Source organism: Lacerta agilis, chromosome 15 (assembly GCF_009819535.1).
Source record: "Lacerta agilis isolate rLacAgi1 chromosome 15, rLacAgi1.pri, whole genome shotgun sequence".
NCBI classification, from domain to species: Eukaryota; Metazoa; Chordata; class Lepidosauria; order Squamata; family Lacertidae; genus Lacerta; species Lacerta agilis.
The window spans coordinates 16,702,728-16,721,938 of record NC_046326.1 but is presented as its reverse complement, the minus strand read 5'-3'; the positions used below and the strand labels follow the sequence as shown (position 1 = coordinate 16,721,938).

General features: G+C 43.0%; 1 protein-coding gene across 1 annotated transcript in view; it reads right to left on the bottom strand.

Moving 5' to 3' along the window:
- Positions 1-507: 507 nt before the first annotated feature.
- Positions 508-19,211, bottom strand: part of CADM1 (cell adhesion molecule 1) — a gene marked incomplete at its 5' end in the record, with an annotated part of 67,129 nt that continues 48,425 nt past the window's right edge. The window contains 3 exons of the mRNA XM_033171471.1: positions 508-1,721; positions 2,728-2,859; positions 16,050-16,103. Of these exons, the coding sequence (XP_033027362.1) occupies positions 1,603-1,721; positions 2,728-2,859; positions 16,050-16,103 (305 nt within the window). The remainder of the gene's footprint in view (positions 1,722-2,727; positions 2,860-16,049; positions 16,104-19,211) is intronic.

Genomic DNA, 19,211 nt, shown 5'->3' with positions numbered 1-19,211 from the left:
AAAAGGAAATAAAGAATATATATATATATATATATATATGTATGTATTCTTGATTTCCTCACACACACTCAGCGTTTAAGAGTTTGGATTAAGTAACTGGAAGGAGGAAAAAAAAAAACCTTCCATGCTGATTTCTCCACCTCTGCTCTGACCTTTCTGGAACAGAGATGCAGGGTAGTCCAGCATGAAAACAAGACCTCTTTTCTTCTCTCCCCTCCTGCCTTTTGTGAAGTCAAATCTGAAGGAATGAAAAGTTCCACACAGTCTGTGGATGGATACCTCAGCATGACCAATACCTGTAATGTACAGTACCTGCAGGCCGCAATCACAGCGCCTCACCCTCTGTGCCCTCTTTAGCAAGATACAAAAGAGGAGAAGAGAAGAAGAAGAAGGGACAAACCAAGACAGATAACGTAACAATGAAGAAAAAGAAAAAGAAGTCGGCCGATTCATATTCCTTTCACATCACAAAGTTTTTTCTTTTTCCTGTTTCCTGTAAATTACAGCGATGCGAGGCCAATTGGGAGCCAGCGTTGGGATCATTTGCAACAGAAAATAATTAGAGCAGAACTTCGCATTTCTTCCCTCCCCGCTTTCCCTTCTGCGACAACTCAAATTTGCCTACTTGCACGAAAGGAGCAGCCCTCATCTGTCATGGCTGTTTAGGGCGAGAACCGGGGAAATGCACTCAATACCCTGTTCCTGTACAGACAATATGGGTATGTCCAGCAAAGAGGAGTCAGTCTATAGGCCTAGAATAAAGAACAGACTCCACTCTCTCCCAGGGTCCACTTTGCTTGCAGGTAACTCAGCATGGTTCTGGGTCTCAATGAAAAGCAGAGCATATTCCGGACGTTTCAGCCTATTTTGGCTAGTCTTCGCTGCGCTGGAAACCTGGGCAGCTGCAAACCATTCTCCTAAAAAGTGTGTTCTTCCAAGCTCTCATGACAAGGGAGTAGGGTGGATGATGAATACACTGAATTTCAAACGATGGAATCTAAGGTGTGCCGGTTCTCCTTTGATGACACAGTTTCAAACAACAACAACAACAACCAAAAACAACCCAGGAGTTTCTTTTTTTAAAAAAATGAAGGTAAAACACTTAAAAGAAAAGAAAGAAACCAAGTCTACTTTCAAGGGATCCCAGCAGGCAATTCCAAGAGAAGCTAGGAAGAAAAAAAGAATATGAAACCATCTGCTCTCCACCCCTCCCCTCCCAACGAAACAAGAAATAAAACAAGGCACAGAATTTTCTGCAAATGATGGAACTAAACTAAATCCAAGTTGGACTCGGCCCGAGAATTAAAAACCCAAAGGAACTGAGGTGCCAAACAGCAGAATGTACTTTACAAAGAACTCTATTACACGGGGAATCCTCGACGCTCCCCACACACTTTGCCAACCATTCAATAAAAAATAAAATAAAAATAAAAATAAACAGCACTGGAAGGGAAAAGGAAGAAAAAGACAGAAAAGAGACAAAGTTTTAAAAAAAAACCCAAAACCATAAGCTGGTAGCAACTTCCAACATCACAGTCTGTATCTTCTACACAGGGCCAGTAACTGTCCGCAGTTGGACACCTCATGGAAATCAAGACGGATCTAGATGAAGTACTCTTTCTTCTCTTCAGAGTTGTTCTGTCCTCCCTCTGCATTGATTATAGCTGTGTCTGCGTCGGCCGCATCGTCAGCTCCTTTGGCTTCGTGAGTGAAGTATGTACCTGCAAAGAGAGGAGCAGCAGCAGGGGCTGAGCCATGGTGGTGGCACCAACAATCTGCATTGCATCATATACGGTACTTGTTGGCAGCAGAGCGGCGGGCAGAGGTCTCTTCCCCAAACTGCCACCTGTTCCCTTTAAATGCTGAGCACTGAATCCAGAATCTCCTGCATGCAGAGCATGTGCCCTGCCACTGTTTTAAGAGCCCTCCCTATCCATTCACCCTGCCTCCGAAGGGTGATATTCTTATTGCAGTGATAACTGCAATAAGAATCAAAGCAAAACAGTTTATGAAATTGGATATTTGCAAATTCCATTAATTGCAAAGGGTCCTTTGTGCCTTTGAGAGGCGCATGGTTGCCATGGGCGGAGGGTTGTCCTCTCCTCTCCATATCCAATAGCCCCCCAAATGCTCTCAATTTTTCAATTTGCTAGAGACGTAACACTTGCATGTCCAGTTTGGTAACTCTGTGTATTTCTTGCATTTAAAAAAGAATGACATGGATCAGAATTGGAACCTGGGTCCCACTCCTGTTGCAGACAGCCCCTGTCGAGCTAAAACAAGGGTACATCTTGCAATTAAAAAAAAAATAGTCCACATGAAATGAACCCCCATGAACATTCATTGGAGCACCTAAGGAACAAAGGCAAAACATGTTCAAATCAGAGTGAAGGCACTGCCTCCTCCTTCTGAACTTTGTGAAGTCATTTGCTTCCTGACAAACCCATTCAGAGAATGAGAGCACTGGTTCCTGGTTCCTCACTCTGATTTGAACTTGTGTGACTCCTGTTTGGCTGGACTTTTTCAGGAAGAGCCACCTTTTTAAAAAATGGCAGCCAAGTGACAGATTAGGGAAAGCAGGAGATGCAAACAGGCACCAAGCGGCTCGTTCTCTCGCATGCAAAACTCTAAACAGGTGATGGCTGTGAGGTGCATATGGACTCCTCCTCTCCATTTTTGTAGGGTGGGGAGGGGGAGTTCAGTTAAGCCCTACTCTTGCCGATTTACCTTTGTGTCTTGCGAAGTATCGTCCCAGAATGATAAGGAGACAGAGCATCGCAAAGACCACCACGGCCACGACTCCACCGATCACGGCATGGTCCACAGCGGTGATGGCACTTTCCTCACCTGCTCGAGAATCTGCCACAATTAGAAAACAGTAAGTATTAATATCCGTAACAATTGCCACTTGAAAACCGGGACAGTCCTCCTCCACTTCCATCTGGGTTTTTATGTGAGTGTGTGTGGCCTTTTGTTTTTGTTTTTTTTTAAGGGGGGGGGAATAGGAGTACCCAGGCAAGTCAGCTCAGGCAGAAGAACAAGCAACCCAGCCTAGTCGGCTTACCAAGAGCAGCAATAAGAGACATTTCCAAATGCAGTGGGGCAAGTCAAGATGGGCAAAGCTGGGACAAGGGGAGAGAGAGGAAGGAAGCACATGGAGCCCTGAATCATTTTTGTTGTTGTTGTTGCAAAAACTTCCACGCTGATGTCCCTAGCATTTAACCCAGATGATGTCATCTCAAATATCCATTTACACAGCCAAATTGTGCATGCCAAAAAAAGGGGGGGGGGAAAGGGACGGAAAGGATAAAAGGGACCCTGTTCTCAAATTGCTGGCTGACTCAAGGAGAAAACACTCCCGAAGCCTAGCCTGATAATTTCAAATTCTGAGGATGTTGATCCCCGCCGCAAGATTTCTCTGAAATGAAGATAGCAAGCAATCATGACATGCTTCCTTGTTTTATTTATTTAACAACTTGCCACACAATTAATTTGTTTTTTTATAAGCTGCTCCCTCCCTCCCACCACCTGGAGAAGAAGGACTTGCACGGCTGGGGAGAAACTCCACAACAAACCCAGAATGAGCGATGGCTGTGTAAAATTAATGTATAGCAATGTAAACAATTTTAATTTAAGAATGCAGCTACAACAGCCCTCGCTGCAATTCCAATGGCAACCGAGATTTATAATGTAGTAAAAAACAATTATTCTCTCGTTGATTAATACATTAACATTTTGGAATGGAAGCTAAAACCATTGTCGCCGCCCCCCCCTTTTTTATTGAGTTCAACTGTGACACCTCCATTAAAATGATTTACTGGCCATCCCTTACAATTTAAGCACAGCAGCAGCAACAGAAACGGTAAAATTCTTTTAACTTTACATGATTTGTGAAGTCATATGTGAAGGATTTACCATTTAAATCTTTCACTACAAGAAGCATACAGCCAATAAATCTGCCCCTCCACCCCCTGCAGCTGCCCAGGCACCTAAGAGAAATGCGTTTCACCAGGAAGAGCGAGTGTGCAAATTCCAGTCAATTTTTTAAGAAAGATTTATCTCAGCCTCTCTCCAAAGAACAGAGTCAATCTCTGAAGCCTCCACCTCTAATAATATTTGAAGTTTATCGATCAAGTGTACAGATCCGTGACAGCTAAAGGTAATGGTGCTCTTTGGAGGCGAGACCTGATACAATGCTTGCAGCAGGGGCTGGGAATTTATGCTTTCCATTGATATTTCCAATTCTGCTCCAAGATTAAGCACCAAAGGATGTAAGTAAATAACTCGTGACTGAGAGCGCTGTAAAACGGTTTAATTAAACACAGTTTCAATTAGGAGAAGGGTTCTTCAGAGCGTTCCTCGCCGCCGCCGCCGCCACCACCACCTTTCAAATCGCAAAGAGGAAAAACCAAGGTTCACATCGGGGCATCGAGAAGTGGGCTAAGGTCAGCAGCAGTCCACCACACACGGTTACCATGCAACTCAAGTGCCCTGCGCACTGTCGGCTCAGGATGAGCATCAGCAGCATCTGGCAAGCTTGCAAGTCTGCACAAAACAGGACCGCAACCACTGCTCTGCTGGGAGCAGGGTAAAAGTGCTCTTTGGCAACGTAGCCCGTGAGTTCAGGTCTACATCACGAGTTTCTCCCATAGCTAAGTGGACATGCTTTTGGGAAAGCTCTTGTGTTACTTGCCTGCCAGACATTTAACTAGGGTCCCAAGTCTCCATTCCCCAGGGAAGCCCAAAAGGCGAATCATGGAGAGGATGCAAACAAGTTTGCATTACCATCTCCTGCAAACGGCAGGTACGCTGCATAATATACGCTAAGAAGACTCCAGATTATCTCTCGTTTCCTGGGGGAGAAGTGTTTATGGAGGGTCGAAATGTGGCACAGAGACAGAGCGACAAAAATTTGCCTCAGTAGGACAGCTCTTAAGAACAGGTTTCTCAAGGAGGAGAGTGAACAAATCCCAAATGGCCGAGTAGCTTCAGATCACAAGGGAAAATGCAGTTCTTCCATAATACCAGGATCCGGAGTAAGGAAACATTTATTTTAAAAATTTGCCCACAAATGTTTAAATGAGAAAGGTATTTAAATGCTTCCCACAATTATCGTGTTGCTTGATCAACAATCACATTCCCAGTGTCTCTGTGATCACAGCTTGACTCAGTTGGCAGCATCTTGTCATAGCTGTTTTATGCTACTGAGCTCCCATGGGAAGGTCTAAGTCCATGTGAAATTAAAGATGCTATCACTTTCTGGTAAGATCTAGAAGTTCCACCAGTCCTGTCCCCATGGATTTTCAGGTGGATTCGCCAAAATTTCCTGGAAAATGGTACAAGCAGGGCAGAGGGAGGAGCACATAGGCAAAAATTCAACCTCTGACCTGCCAGCTGGGAAGTTGCAGGTTTCTCTGTGGGTCTATGTCCCCAAACTTAAAGGGCTTTCATTTCTGTGGTTGCTCCCACCAATTCTAAAGCCCTCTACAGAATACACAGAAGCATTGTTTAGAGACCCTTCTGACATTAGGATGATCTTGAGTGATGTTAGGGGAAACAATACAAGGCTCTTTGCACAGTGCCTGGAGAGAATACATCCTTTTCTGCCAAGGTTGTCCACTGCAGATGGGACACACATTGGGGGGGGGGGGAACTACGGGCACCGCAGCTGATATACACCCGGCGCAGCTTAAGTGACAGTTTCTGGCATTCGGTTGATTTACGCCAGTTGAGCATCTGTCCCGCAACAGACCAACTGAAATATTGTGTCAATGTCACTCACTTGCCAAGCTCTCGTGGCTGCTGTTCAATTTGCAATTAAGTCAACAGCAGTAGCTCCTCATCTAGCTTGTTCTTTCCCAAAGAAGCCTGTGTTGCCGCTTACCACACGCTTTTGGCCAGCCGGGTTTATTAAATGTGATTCCTTCCGCTGGGATCTGCACTCACATTTTTCTTAATTGTTTCTACGAAAACAGAAGCTTTGCAGAGTGCACGCTCCGAGTTTATTTTATTTTGTGCATGGCTAAGTATCCCGTCTTTGAGGGTACATGTTAATTAAAAATTAACTACAGTGTGTAGAGGATGCTCGGTGCTTGCAAGCCAATGAGCATTGCACCTGCGGAAGACAGTTAAGAGTCTCTTCCTCTATTAGATCATCAAACAAGGGGAGCCGTTCCTTTTCAAGTCAGTCTGCAGAAAGCTTGCTAATACTGATCAATGTTTCAGTCTCATTTCAGTCTGAATGCCCCCACTTCTGCACTGCATCCTAGGGAAGGATCCCTGGACATCGACCCCTTACTTGTGCCTTTACAACAGCCTCTGCCCTGAAGACAGAAGACTTCTTCGCTCTTTGAGGGGCACAAGGGTCCGATACCAATTCCAACTCTGGTCTCATCCACATGCCACTCTATGTCATTCGCTTGCTTTTTAAAGACTGTTCAAAGGCACTCTTAGATCTCCTGTAATTAAAGGAGAGCAGGAAAACTCAATCTACGTATATAGCAGGGGTGGTGGTCTATGGCTTATTGACCTTAATGGTGGGGGATTCATAATGCAGGGAAACTTGTGTTGCAAACAGAAGTTGTCCAGTTGTCCGATTCTTTAGTGACGCTCCCACATCCTCTTCCACAAACCATCTCTCTTGGGCGCTGGAAGCTGGAGAAGAGGTGCCACATCTGCAGAAAAGCACCCACCTGCATCTCTTCTTAGACTTCTACTTCTCTGCAGTCTCTAAGCACATTTTGGTTGGTTATCCATTTTTAGGAGAAAAGCAAAAGCCTCAGGGACATTTTATGCTTGCGATTTAGATTTAAAAAAGAAAAAAGAAAGGAAGGAAAATGCAAAGATTAGATTTGACTTCGTATACCCGAGTGATTTCTGAAAAGTTAAAAAAAAAAACTCCAACAAAAACAACAACACTGTGCTACCAGCTGGTGGTCTCTGCTGGCTGGGGTGCAATACTGGAATGAGCCTTGCTATTTTTAGATGCTTCTGGAAGCAAATCAATTTTTTTTTTTTCAAAGTGTCACAAGATATTAGATCAGGCGTTTTCACTTCTTTATGTAACACTTTTCCTTTGAAGTCTTTCAAGTGCAAAAAACAAAACAAAAAAAGTATTCCCAGCTGAAATAGAGATCTATCTGCTTATCGAGCTGGCAATTTAAAAGTTACAATCTACAAACCCAGACGTCCAGCAGCCCTGCAGAAATGACACGTGTGAAGCAGGACATGAAATGAAGAGACACGCAAAGGACGGCATAGTGCACTTTTCTGATGGCGGAGATAATCTTTTTGCTTTGCAGAAATTCTGTATGCAATGTTAACGGCTAATTGTAAAAATAAGCACCACAGTGACCATTAGATGCTATAGCATGCACCAACTCAGCCCATCATGTATTTGTGTGTGTGTGTGTGTGTGTCATTGACTATCGACCTGTGCCAGAACCAGTGGGGGGGGGGGTTTGATGGATTTGCTTTGCAAACAAATATTGACCTTAAAAGTAAGTGTCAGCTGAAATGGTTGCCCCAGTTAACATTGTCTCTTTAGTTAAAGGGGGGGGGGGGAGGGAGAGAGTCACCGGTACAGTACTGAAGAGGGACAAGCTAGATGGCAGGCTCTGACAAAACGCCACATTATTTGCTAATCCTAATGTGTTATTCTTCCTTAAGATTTGCTTTTCTCAGCAGCAATTCAATTACAGATGCTACAAATCCTTCTGACATGTAATTCCCTCTTGTCAGAGAGAGCAGTAAACGTATATACATGTACAGCTTTTCCATTAAGATGTTAATATACATTGGGGCACGCCGGCCTTTCCTCCAAGGAGCCTCCGGAAAGGTGGGCGAAGGAGAAATGGAACTGCAGAAGCAGGCTGGTTCCCAAATGCATAGGGTCAAGTAGCACAGGTGCTCAAATTACAGGGGGCAGAGTGGGCTCACTCTCCGCATAACTTTTCTGAAGATCCTGTAACTACACTGTTTTGTTTTGTTTTGGTGTGTGTGTGTGTGTGTGTGTGTGTGTGTGTGTGTGTGTGTGTTTAACCTACTAGGCTGGGAATGATTTGGCTAGAGTGAATAGGCAGGTTGGGTGGGGGGGGGATGTAGATTTCACTGAGACCCCCTACCTTTGCTGCTGCAGTCTGAACACTGGCCAGTACTGCAAGTGGTCATGATCCCAGCAGAAGTGCCTGTACAGTGTTGGCAACAAGACTCAGTGCTGCTGCTCCTCAAAAGAGGATTTTTTTTCATCGCAATAGCACAGCTGCAGAAGTGCTACCTGCACTGTTGGAGCAATGCATCTCTGAAAACCAGTTCCTGGAACTCACAAGTGGGGAGAGTGTTGCTGTGCTCATGTCCTGCTTGTGGGCCTGACTGGCTGCTATGAGAGGAGTGTTTTGAGTTTGACTCACTGCAATGAAGTTTGCAAATTCCTGCATTAAACATTTGCACCCTATCTGCTGCTTTTATATTTGCCCTAGAAATGTTTGAAATAAGTGAATTCATCTCCTGCCAATGAGAGGCCAACACAAGCCTGGAATTCCAAAAAAATGTGGATTGACAGAATGTTAGGCTGAGAGAGAGAGAGAGAGAGAGAATGAGAGAGAGAGAGAACACTAAAACTAAATGGCACTTCAATTAAAAAAGAGAATTCATACATCAACTTCCCCAAATATATTCAGAAGGAAGCAACATTCACCATAAATTCATAGCATGTTGATTTGACTTGGGACATTGACAGTTTATTCATGTGTGGTGTGTATCTCCAGGTCTGATGTAAGTGTTGATATTTGAAAAGCAGTTAAATGAAAATTAGCTGTTCCTAATCTTATTTAGCCATTCAACTTTACTTGGTTTCCCAATATTTTAGCAAATAAAATTCTGGCAATTACCCTGTATAAAAGAGACACTTGATGCTTAGAACAAACTGTTCTGAAGTTAACTATGCACGCTCCAAATGATGCAGACATCCTAACAGATTATATGTCAACTTTTTAAGATACGCATCAGATCTGCCTGACTGGGACTTGACCTAAATAAAAATATTACATAACATACAAAAAAGGAGAGAGCGAATGAAGCTTTGGGGTGGGCTTAATGGCCTATTATGGAGAACAACCTCACACTTGCATCTTCCTCGGGAACAGGGCTAGAGTAGCCATTATGCAAAGTGCTTCCCAAGGAAGCTGTAGGCTTGGCAGGGGTCATAGAATCATAGAGTTGGAAGAGACCACAAGGGCCATCCAGTCCAACCCCCTGCCAAGCAGGAAACACCATCAAAGCATTCCTGACAGATGGCTGTCAAGCCTCCACTTAAAGACCTCCAAAGAAGGAGACCCCACCACACTCCTTGGCAGCAAATTCCACTGCCGGAACAGCTCTCACTGTCATGCAACATGAAGTTTCAATGCTCTTGTTCCCTCTGGAGTCGAAAGCATGCAGATTGAACATGGGCCTCAGAGAGCCAGCGCTTTCTGAAATGGGTATTTATTGGGGTGGGATAAGCATACAAGAGACAACAGCCCTGTTGGACCACATCCATCTAGTGCAGCATCCTATTCTCACAACAGCCAACCACATGTTTGTGGGAAGCCCACAGAGCAAGACCTGAGTGCAGCATCACTCGTCTCATCTGTGATTCTCACCAAGTGGTATTCAGAGGCCCATTGCAGCCAACAGTGGATGGAGAACTTAGCCACTGTGGCTAATAGCCATTGATAGCTCTATCCTCAACATATTTGTCTAGTCTTCTTTTAAAGCTGCCATTATATCTGGTTGAAGCTAATTCCACATTTTAACTATGTGCTGTCTAAAGAAATACTTTCTAATGTCTGTCCAGAATCTTCCACCACCCACTTTCATTGCATTAAGTATAATGAAATCCAATTTTGCCACGCCCTGCATCGTCATACACACCTCTAGCAAGTACCCTCTTGCTTGCCTTTTCTCTACACCAAAAAGCCCCAAATCTTGTAAGCTTTCCTCATAGGGGAGTTGCTTCATTCCAGTTATCATTTTTGCTGTCCTTTCCTGAGCCTCTTCCAGCTCTTCAATATCCTTTCTCAGGAGTAGCAACCAGAACTGTACATAGTATTCCAAGCGTGGGTGCACCACAGATTTGTAGAATAGCATTATGATACCAACAGTTTTATTTTCAATTCCTTTCCTAATGATCCCTAACATGGAAGTCATCCTTTTCACAGCAGCCAACAGCTATCCACTATGACCCCAATGTCTCATTTCTAGTCAGTCATGGCCAATTCAGATCCTATGAGCATATGTGTGAAATTAGGATATTTTTTGCCTCAATGTGCATCACTTTAGACTTGCTTGCACTGAAGAGCAATTGCTATTTTACTGCCCATTGACCCGCTTTGGAGAGATCCTTTTGGACCTCTTCAAAATCCCTTTTTGATTTTGCCCCCCCAAACTATTACCAGTAAAACTTGGCTACCTCCCTGCTCACCCCAAGTCTAGATCATTCATGGACATGTTAGAAAGTACAAGCTAGATGGGCAGCTAGCTGTTGAGCTCAGCAGCTGGGTCAAAGCCTTCCTCTGAACTCTTAACTTTTCAATAATTTTCTACTCTTCCTTATTTGTGGGCTGCTCTGGTTCTGGCAGCAGGGTACACTATACATTGAAGCTTCTATTTTTTTTAATACCTGGGGCACAATATAAGAAAAGTACTTAAGGAACTCCAGACACGGATGCTTTATTGCTATGATTTAACACATTTGCTCCACGGGGTCTTGTTTTCTTGCTCCTTGTTTAACTTTTGTGTGTGTGTGTGTGTGTGTGTGACTAAGTTATGTAGACAAAGGTAATAAAACACTCTATTTGCGAAAGGAGGGGGGCAATGCTGTACTAGCAAGCCTGAATTTTCTGCCGTGCACATTTTCGCTATAAAACCAAAGGGCTGATAGATCTCTTCTGTGTGGGCTCAGCATGACTGTTAATTTCGGCACATTTCGATTTAAGGCTCCCTCCTACATAAGTTTTAACAGCTCCACCATTTCTAAAGGGGAATGAATCTTTAATACTATGATGATTCCACCACATACACACACATGCCTGTGTGCATCTGTAAATGCATTGCTTAATGCTGCCCGGTGATTTATCTTCAGACATCACCGTGGAGAAGGTGTTTTATTTCAAAATTTGTAAGGGAAGCCATGGATATCAAGCGTTGGTTCAAGGACCTTGGCATCAGCTTTTGCCTATATTGGAACTGAATTTACCTGTGAAACCACAGACCATTAGGGCATGTCCAACAGGCTCCCGCAAAGAAGCTCAACAAGTTTGGCCCCTCTAAAAAAAGCTCAACAACTTGGACCTGAACCCCTGCCTGACTTTAACTCCTTGAGTAGATCGCAGTCCCTTGGGAGTTGGCCACCCCTGCCCTATGAGGACTTGTCTCCCTTGGGAACTCCTCTTGTAAAGCCCACTTTGGACATCATAAATTAATAACGCCAAGGTTGGATGTTTGAACCCCATATGGGAATGCTGCATATTCCTGCATTGCAGGGAGTTGGATGAGATGATCCTTAGGATCCCTTCCAACTCTACACTTCTACAATAATCATGAGCCCACCCTGCCAAAATCCCTAGATAATTACACCCCCCCCACACACACAATATCTAAAGGGCACAGCATTTAGCTATTCAACCTCATTGTTCAGCATAAATAGCTATACAGCAAAGCTATCTCTGCTAATTTGCAAGCAGAGCAACACAACTTGCTTTTTGCAAGAACACAAATTGCCTTTGAAAGGAATGGGAGGTGCACAACAAGTAGCTGGGTTTGGGGTGGAGATCAGCACAAGCCACAAAGAGAAAGGGCATGTGGGGGTAAACTTTTGTTTCTCCAGCACTAGCGGTTATGGAAATATGCACATTAAATCACAGCCCAATCTATGAAATTTGGAGAAGGCCTTACACTGACTTAGGAGGCTGTGATATTGAGCAGGTATGCGAGAGCTTCAAAAGGCACCCAGGTCTGGTCAGGTGAATCAGAATCACTGTGTGAATCAGAATCACATGCCACGCAAAGTGGCAGAAGGGCTGGTGTCTCTGCCTGCGAAATGCAGGCCATGTTTATGTCCATAATAACTCAGAAAGGTTAAAACCAAGGCCTGGAAGAGCCAGGGACAGACAATATTATTCATTGCCCTAGTTTAGCGTTAAGTGTACTGCACCTATCCTAATTTATTGATGGGCTATTTAAAGCTGGTGTTAACCTGTTTGTCTTGCATTATAATTGAATTTGGTCTCTAATTTAAGTGAGCAAAATTCAAGAAGTTCATCCTTCTTCAATCAATATGTTCCCCTTCAGTGACCCATTTCAAGATAGCTTCATAAAAAATAATGTATTTTGTTTTAATAAATTTAATCGCTATGACAGGTGCTCAATTTTTATTGGCTGCTTCTCTAGGCATCCCTTTGCCAGAGAACAAAGCCATGCTTACAATCAATAGTAATTGATTAATCAGCATCCCCCATGAACAAAGGTGCTAATCAGTTTTTGATTAGTTAATCAAACTACATGGAAGGGCTACACAGGTCCTTTTTGATTGTGCCGTGTTCTACAACACATGTTAGCAGGAGTACAATCTTAAAAATGGGATGCGATCGGCTGGAACATGGTGAATAAATGCAAAGAGATTGCTTCACTTGTGCAGAAATGTATGGGCTTGTCACGTTACCAAATAAACACAGGCAGGGAGCAAGAGATGGGATGTAGTCTTAATTCTCTTCCTCCTCATTCAAACTGACGCTATGAAGAGGAGTTTAAAACAGACTTAGCAGTAGAAATACTGGTCAGAATCCAAGAGGAACCTTGGAATGGGAATTATGCTAGAATGCCATCATGCTTTTACACAATCACAATCTGTTTCATGTACACAAATTGAACCTTTGGATTGTACCCCTCCCATACCACTTGGTTAGAGCAGTTCAGTGTTGTAGAAAGAGAGGTTAAAACAAGCGACAGGAGGCCTCAATTTGGAAGAACTCTGGGCCTCTGACTGCTTGGGGGAGGGGAGAAATCAGTTCATGAGTCTTATAAAGTGCTTCGGTGGGCCATGAAAGAATTTCATGAGCAAACCATCAAGCCAAGACAATCTGGATTTGTAGCCTGCTGTCAAATAATGAACAGGAAGGTTGCTCATGTTTGGCATTGTGCGTGACCCAATCTGCAATTTTATGCAGCCAAAACATACCCCACTCTCAACATATATTTCAATTAGGGTTGCCATATTTCAAAAAGCAAAATTCCCAACTCCAAAATTAGGCTCTTTTTTGGGGGGGGGAACAAACCCAGATTGTTGAGCTTCTTGGGCAAACCTAATGCAAAAATACTGATTTTAAACTTTTTGAGCTGTTTCCACTGCTTTTCCCATCGCACTGACATACAGCCAGTTCAGCAAAATTCCCCCGACGCCATTTTTACACTAAAAAAACAGGACATGTCAGTAATTTTCTGGACATATGGCAAGCCTATTTTAGCTCTGAGTGAGTTTTATCCTATCTGCTGTTATTGCTGTACAGTGGTACCTCGGGTTACAGACGCTTCAGGTTACAGACTCCGCTAACCCAGAAATAGTACCTCAGATTAAGAACTTTGCTTCAGGATGAGAACAGAAATTGTGCGGCGGAAGCAGAAGGCCCCATTAGCTAAAGTGGTACCTCAGGTTAAGAACAGTTTCAGGTTAAGGACGGACCTCAAGAACGAATTAAGTTTTTAACCCGAGGTACCACTGTATTTGAGGGTTTTAATATGTGAACAGCTGTGGTATCCCCTCCCAAAAAAAGTAGTATACAAAAGACAACAACAACAAAAACAACAGTAAATAATGGGGAAAAGATTGAACCTTTTGGGACAGTGTTATTATCAGATTGGTAAGAGGCGACCTGAAAGAAAATTGTTTCAAGATACCTTATCAGAGAAACCACAGAGGTTATTTAAAACCTGTCCAGTGTTATCAATTGTTGAGAGCTCTGTTAAGGCAGATTTTATGCAAATGTTTTGTTTCTGCCTGCACCAACTAAAATTTCAGAGCACAGTTCTGGACAGAATTAAATAAAATGCAGTTTATAGTACCTTGCTAAATCCAAAGATAATTCTTTAGGGATATTTAAGAGGATGGCTTGAAACTGCTGCTTTAGAACTGTTATTTAATTTATTTGCTGCTGCAAGATTTGATAAAAAAAAAATGGTCTCTGTTGATATAATTTAAACAAAAGATTTCAAGGAAAAATACAGCTTTGTATTTTCGTTTGAATGCAATTATTGGTTCTGTTCTCATTTTATACCACCAACTAGATGCTTCTATCAATTACTACTATTGCTACTACTACTAATATTGCTAATACATTTATATCCTGCCCATTCTCCCAAAGGAGACCAGGATGGCAAACAAACGTGTGATAAAACAATCAAAACATTTAACAATTGGTTTCTACACAGGTAAAATCTAACATTTCTTATATTATTCAGCTTTATAATTTATGTTGTGACTGTTGATCTTTTTTATTATTTCTGCCACTTATGAGTTTTTATTAGTAATATCAGTTCTGTCAATCCCCCCCCCCCTTTGGTTCTATAGGTATTTTTAAAGATTATCTAAAAAACAAAAAAGCAGATCTGCCAACAAAGGATTCATTTCATGCTGTGAGTATCAGTGGAATACACAGCTATGGATTTTTTTTAATAGCAGAAACTCCTCTCCATGTCTCCAGTCAACAGTGTAATTTCCGTCTTAGTACAGTATACATCTCTTATGTCAAAATGGAAACACATTTTATCCATTATAAAATATAAGGCCATATAAACACCAGTCCTGTATACTCCCCGTAGAAAATGGCGTATCTGAACAAATACTACGGTTGCCTTATCCCTAACTTCTCAATCAGAAAAAAGGGCCGAGTCTTAACATGAATTAGTTAAATCTCCATTAGATCTCCACTGTGGGAAGAAGAAGAAGAGTTTGGATTTGATATCCCGCTTTATCACTACCCGAAGGAGTCTCAAAGTGGCTAACATTCTCCTTTCCCTTCCTCCCCCACAACAAAAACTCTGTGAGGTGAGTGGGGCTGAGAGACTTCAAAGAAGTGTGACTAGCCCAAGGTCACCCAGCAGCTGCATGTGGAGGAGCGGAGACGCGAACCCGGTTCCCCAGATTACGAGTCTACCGCTCTTAACCACTACACCACGCTGGGAATGTGGAGAGCAAATCTCCACTCAGCTGTGGGCTCTTGGACAAGGCACCAGTCAAACTCAAAGGGCTGCTGAGAAGGTAAGAATGGGATAACCCCCACAAATACTGCCTTGAGTCTAATGGGAGGGGCGGGGGACAGGATACAACATAGGATAGTAAAATAGCAAGGACTACATCTTTTCCTGGCAAAGATATTCAATCTGCTGTAAAAAAATAAGTAAGGTTGGCATATAATTCATTTAGAGTCTGGTATGCAATGAAATAATTTCCCTCTTCTCTCTGCACTTAAGAGAATCCTGCCACATCCATTTAATAGCAGCACATGATAGAGCAGGCAACCCAGACTCCAAGCAAGGTTGTATTGGAGACACACAAACCCTTCACCCCTTTCCCCACACAAACCTGGCATCCTTAAGTGTTTTACAAATGCAACAAAATTTCAACCGAACCGTTCTCTAATTAGGATTCAAAAAAATTATTTCCAGCAACTGAGCTCACAGCAGCTACTAGACAACCTGTAATATAACTCGCGGCGCTCTACGCTCCCATCACACACACCCCCTCTTGAGTGCTGCTACACACGTTGGTAAATTCTTGTCCTTATCAAGCGATTGGGAGGAGGACAAGCCCAACGGCAAGAGGGGAGAGGAGAAGAGCAGCCATTCTGAATAATGGGCCTCTGCATCTGATTAGCTGCGATTCTGCTGCACAGCAATTGCACAATGGATTTTTGTTTCGTTTTGTTTTAAAGCAGCCAGGATGCAAACAAGGTGGAAAGCAAACAAACCCACAGACTGAACAACCACATTGGCTTAACCTAAGAACCGGCCCTTACCTGAGAGATCCCCATAGTCCAGCTCTTCGGCGGAATTTGGCAACTGAGTAAAGCCTTACAAGTAAAAACAAACTCATTTTTCTTTGTGTTCCTCAAGGGATGAGAAAACAAAACACTTAAGAACAGAGGATGAATTTCGCAGGGAAAAGAATAACGAAAGAAGTCAATCCCTCGGCATCTGACAAAAGCTTTTTGCTCAGATTAGCTGGCAAACGAGGCTCTCCAATCAGTTAATATATTTTGGGGTGGTTTTTTGGTGGGTTTTTTTTGCCTCTTTTAAACCAACCAACCAATAGACTGTCAGAAAGATGTCTAGGTCTGCACCATTGAAAACATATGAAACATGAACGAAAACATTCAGAAATCACTCATTCATAACTGCATGCAAAAACAAGTCCCTCCCCCACCAAACATTAATTGTTAAATTTTCTGTATCACTTTAGTTTACAGTTCTTGTTTTGATTACACACACACTTAAGATGCAAACATTTTTCCAGCTTTCGGTGCACATTTTGCCAATGCTGGCTAAGACAGTCTTTGGTCAATGTACAGCAGCCTGCCCCAAACTGGTGCCCTCCAAATATTTTAGATGTCAGCTCTCATGAGGCTCAACCAGCATGGCTGTGCTCCCATCAATCCCATTATCACGTAAATGGTCATACTGGCTGGTGCCACAGGGAGTTGCAGTCCAAAATTAAAATTCAAAATTTGAAGGGCAACAGGTTGGGGAGTCAGATTTAGGACTATCTTGAAGTGCTCTTTTCAAAACTACAGCAGCAGCACATGGAGATTGAGAGTTGTTGCATTTTTATTTAAAAATATTCTGGCATGATCTGTTTTATGGAAAGCCATCTCAAAGCTGACAATGCAGTGAGGCAGAAACCCCTGCCTGGAACTTTCTTCTCGGCAAAATCTGTTGGCAAAACTTGACGTTTGGTTTTTACAGCTGCCACTTTTCAATTTTTTTTTTTAAATGATTCATTTGTGGGACAGTTTGGGTGCTTCTCAGCCAAAGGCTGCAAGGCGGTGGCAGTTGATGGAAGCCTGTTTAATTAAGAGAAAAGCTGGATGTCACATGAAGTCCCATTGCCTTTTGCTTCTGATGGTGTGTTTTTTATACCGAAAAACTGCAATGGAGACAAAAGAGCAGCAGCAGCAGCAACAGCAACAACAACAACAACGTGGGAAGAGACTGCTTAACCCCATTCCTACTTGCTGTCTCCTTCCAATGGCAGCCCCCCAAATTCTTTCCTACCATGAGGAAGGAGTGTATGAAACATAGATTTAGAGAGGCTGCTTTAGAACTGGGAAATGACCAGAGGGTAGTAGATGCATGCTCCCCTTACACTGCTCAGACTGACAGGCTGCAAAGGATAATTGTGGTTTTTAAAAAAATGTGAAGGAGAACACTTTTTCCTCTTTGTAATGTCTAGCTTGGCTCTAAAACAGTTTTTGCCAACCTAGTGCCCTCCAGGTGTTTCGGACGACAACTTCCATCAGCCCCAGTCAGCATGAGTGTCATAGTCCAAAACAAAATAAAATAAAAAATATTTTGTTTTGACTATGGCAGACCAACACGGCTACCTACCTGTAACATAGTCCAAAACGATTGGAAGGCACCAGGTTGGCAAAGGCTGTTCTAAAGAATACTTGCTACCCAATGACTGATTGCCAATGCAAAATCGGCTTCCAAAACCACCCGTTATACAACACAGCACAGTCAAAAAATTAATTTTTAAGATGCAGAGTGGCAAGCTACTACTTGCCCAGATTTGAGCTGGTACCTTTTTTTTCCCAAAACATCTGGGCTGCAGTTGCCGAATTTCCTTGCTAAGATTGAACAGGAGTCTGAATGCTAGTCTGAAATAGTTAAGGCTCAGTGGGTAGTTGGGAACGCAGCTTCTGTGATGCTGGAGAAAACACACTGACATTTTACGGTGAAGGGGCCACTATCAATTGTGTCAGCTGCTTTAGCTTGTAAACAATAGCTTGCAGGTGCTTCTGTTAATAGCTAAACTGTGCACACTCTCATAGCAAAGGAAGAGCTTTGCAAACTTTGATGGAGAATGTCATTTGCAAGTAAAAGAAAGGTGTGTACAAAGCTGCCCTCTCTGAGTGGGTAAGTTTTGTTTTTTGTTTCCCCCAGGATGCGCAATTCCATGCGCCAGAGGAGGTATAATTATTTTAAATCACGGTAGGCTTTCCTTGCCTAGCTGTAAGGTGAAAAGTGTTCAGGCACACATTTACCTGTATGCCTGAGCTGTGAGTGGCCCTGACTAAGCTTTGGCTTCTGCCGGCCACATTAATGAAACTGTCACACACTGCAGCTCTGGGGCTTGTGGGGATACCTTTGCAACTTCATCTCTTGGCAGTCTTTAGGTGGGAATGAATAACTGCTGTCTCTTAGGGAGACATCGCAGCTCGAGGCTGTGAACTTCCCTAAAGGCTTAGCTCACTGCACAAAGATAAAGGGGACCCTGAATTGGTATATTAGTGCATTTGGTTAGTATATTTGCATAAATGTTTGCTTTAGCTTGACTGGAAAAGAATTATGTTGAGATGTATTCACGGAGGCAGCCATAACCCTGGAAAGTCCCACATTAGAGATGCATAGGGAGTCAATTATAAATATCCAAATGTAAAGGTTAACGAACATGATCCACTGGAAACGTCTCGGGTGCAAGCTCAGTGAAAGAAATGGGATTTTGCTAACAGCGCAAGTGTGCCATTAAATGGACGCTTGCAACACCTCTTTCCAATCAAGTTGACGCAAGTGTTGCTCCCAGTGAATTGCACCCATTGTGGAGTCGAGGTGTGCCAGTGTTCACAGGTTGCCACTGTATTTGTCCAGGTTGGGGTGAGTTTGGCTCTAGAAAATATTTGCACTAATGCAGTGTGTCAGCAGCAATCTGATGTGAATTAGGCGCTTCTAACCCACCCCGCACCCAACCAAATCGTAACTAGATTGTTCATTTGTGTGTAGAGACTGCAGCTGGCTGATAATCACCAAGTCAAGTGGACACTACTGATAAAATTATATGCTGAAGGAAGAAATATTACTGATTAGTGACAACAAACATGCCTTTGAAGCCACTACTGGAATTCAGAAGACTGCATCTCTGGGCCCTAAGGTCACACTTGTAGTACAAGAATGCAAGCTGA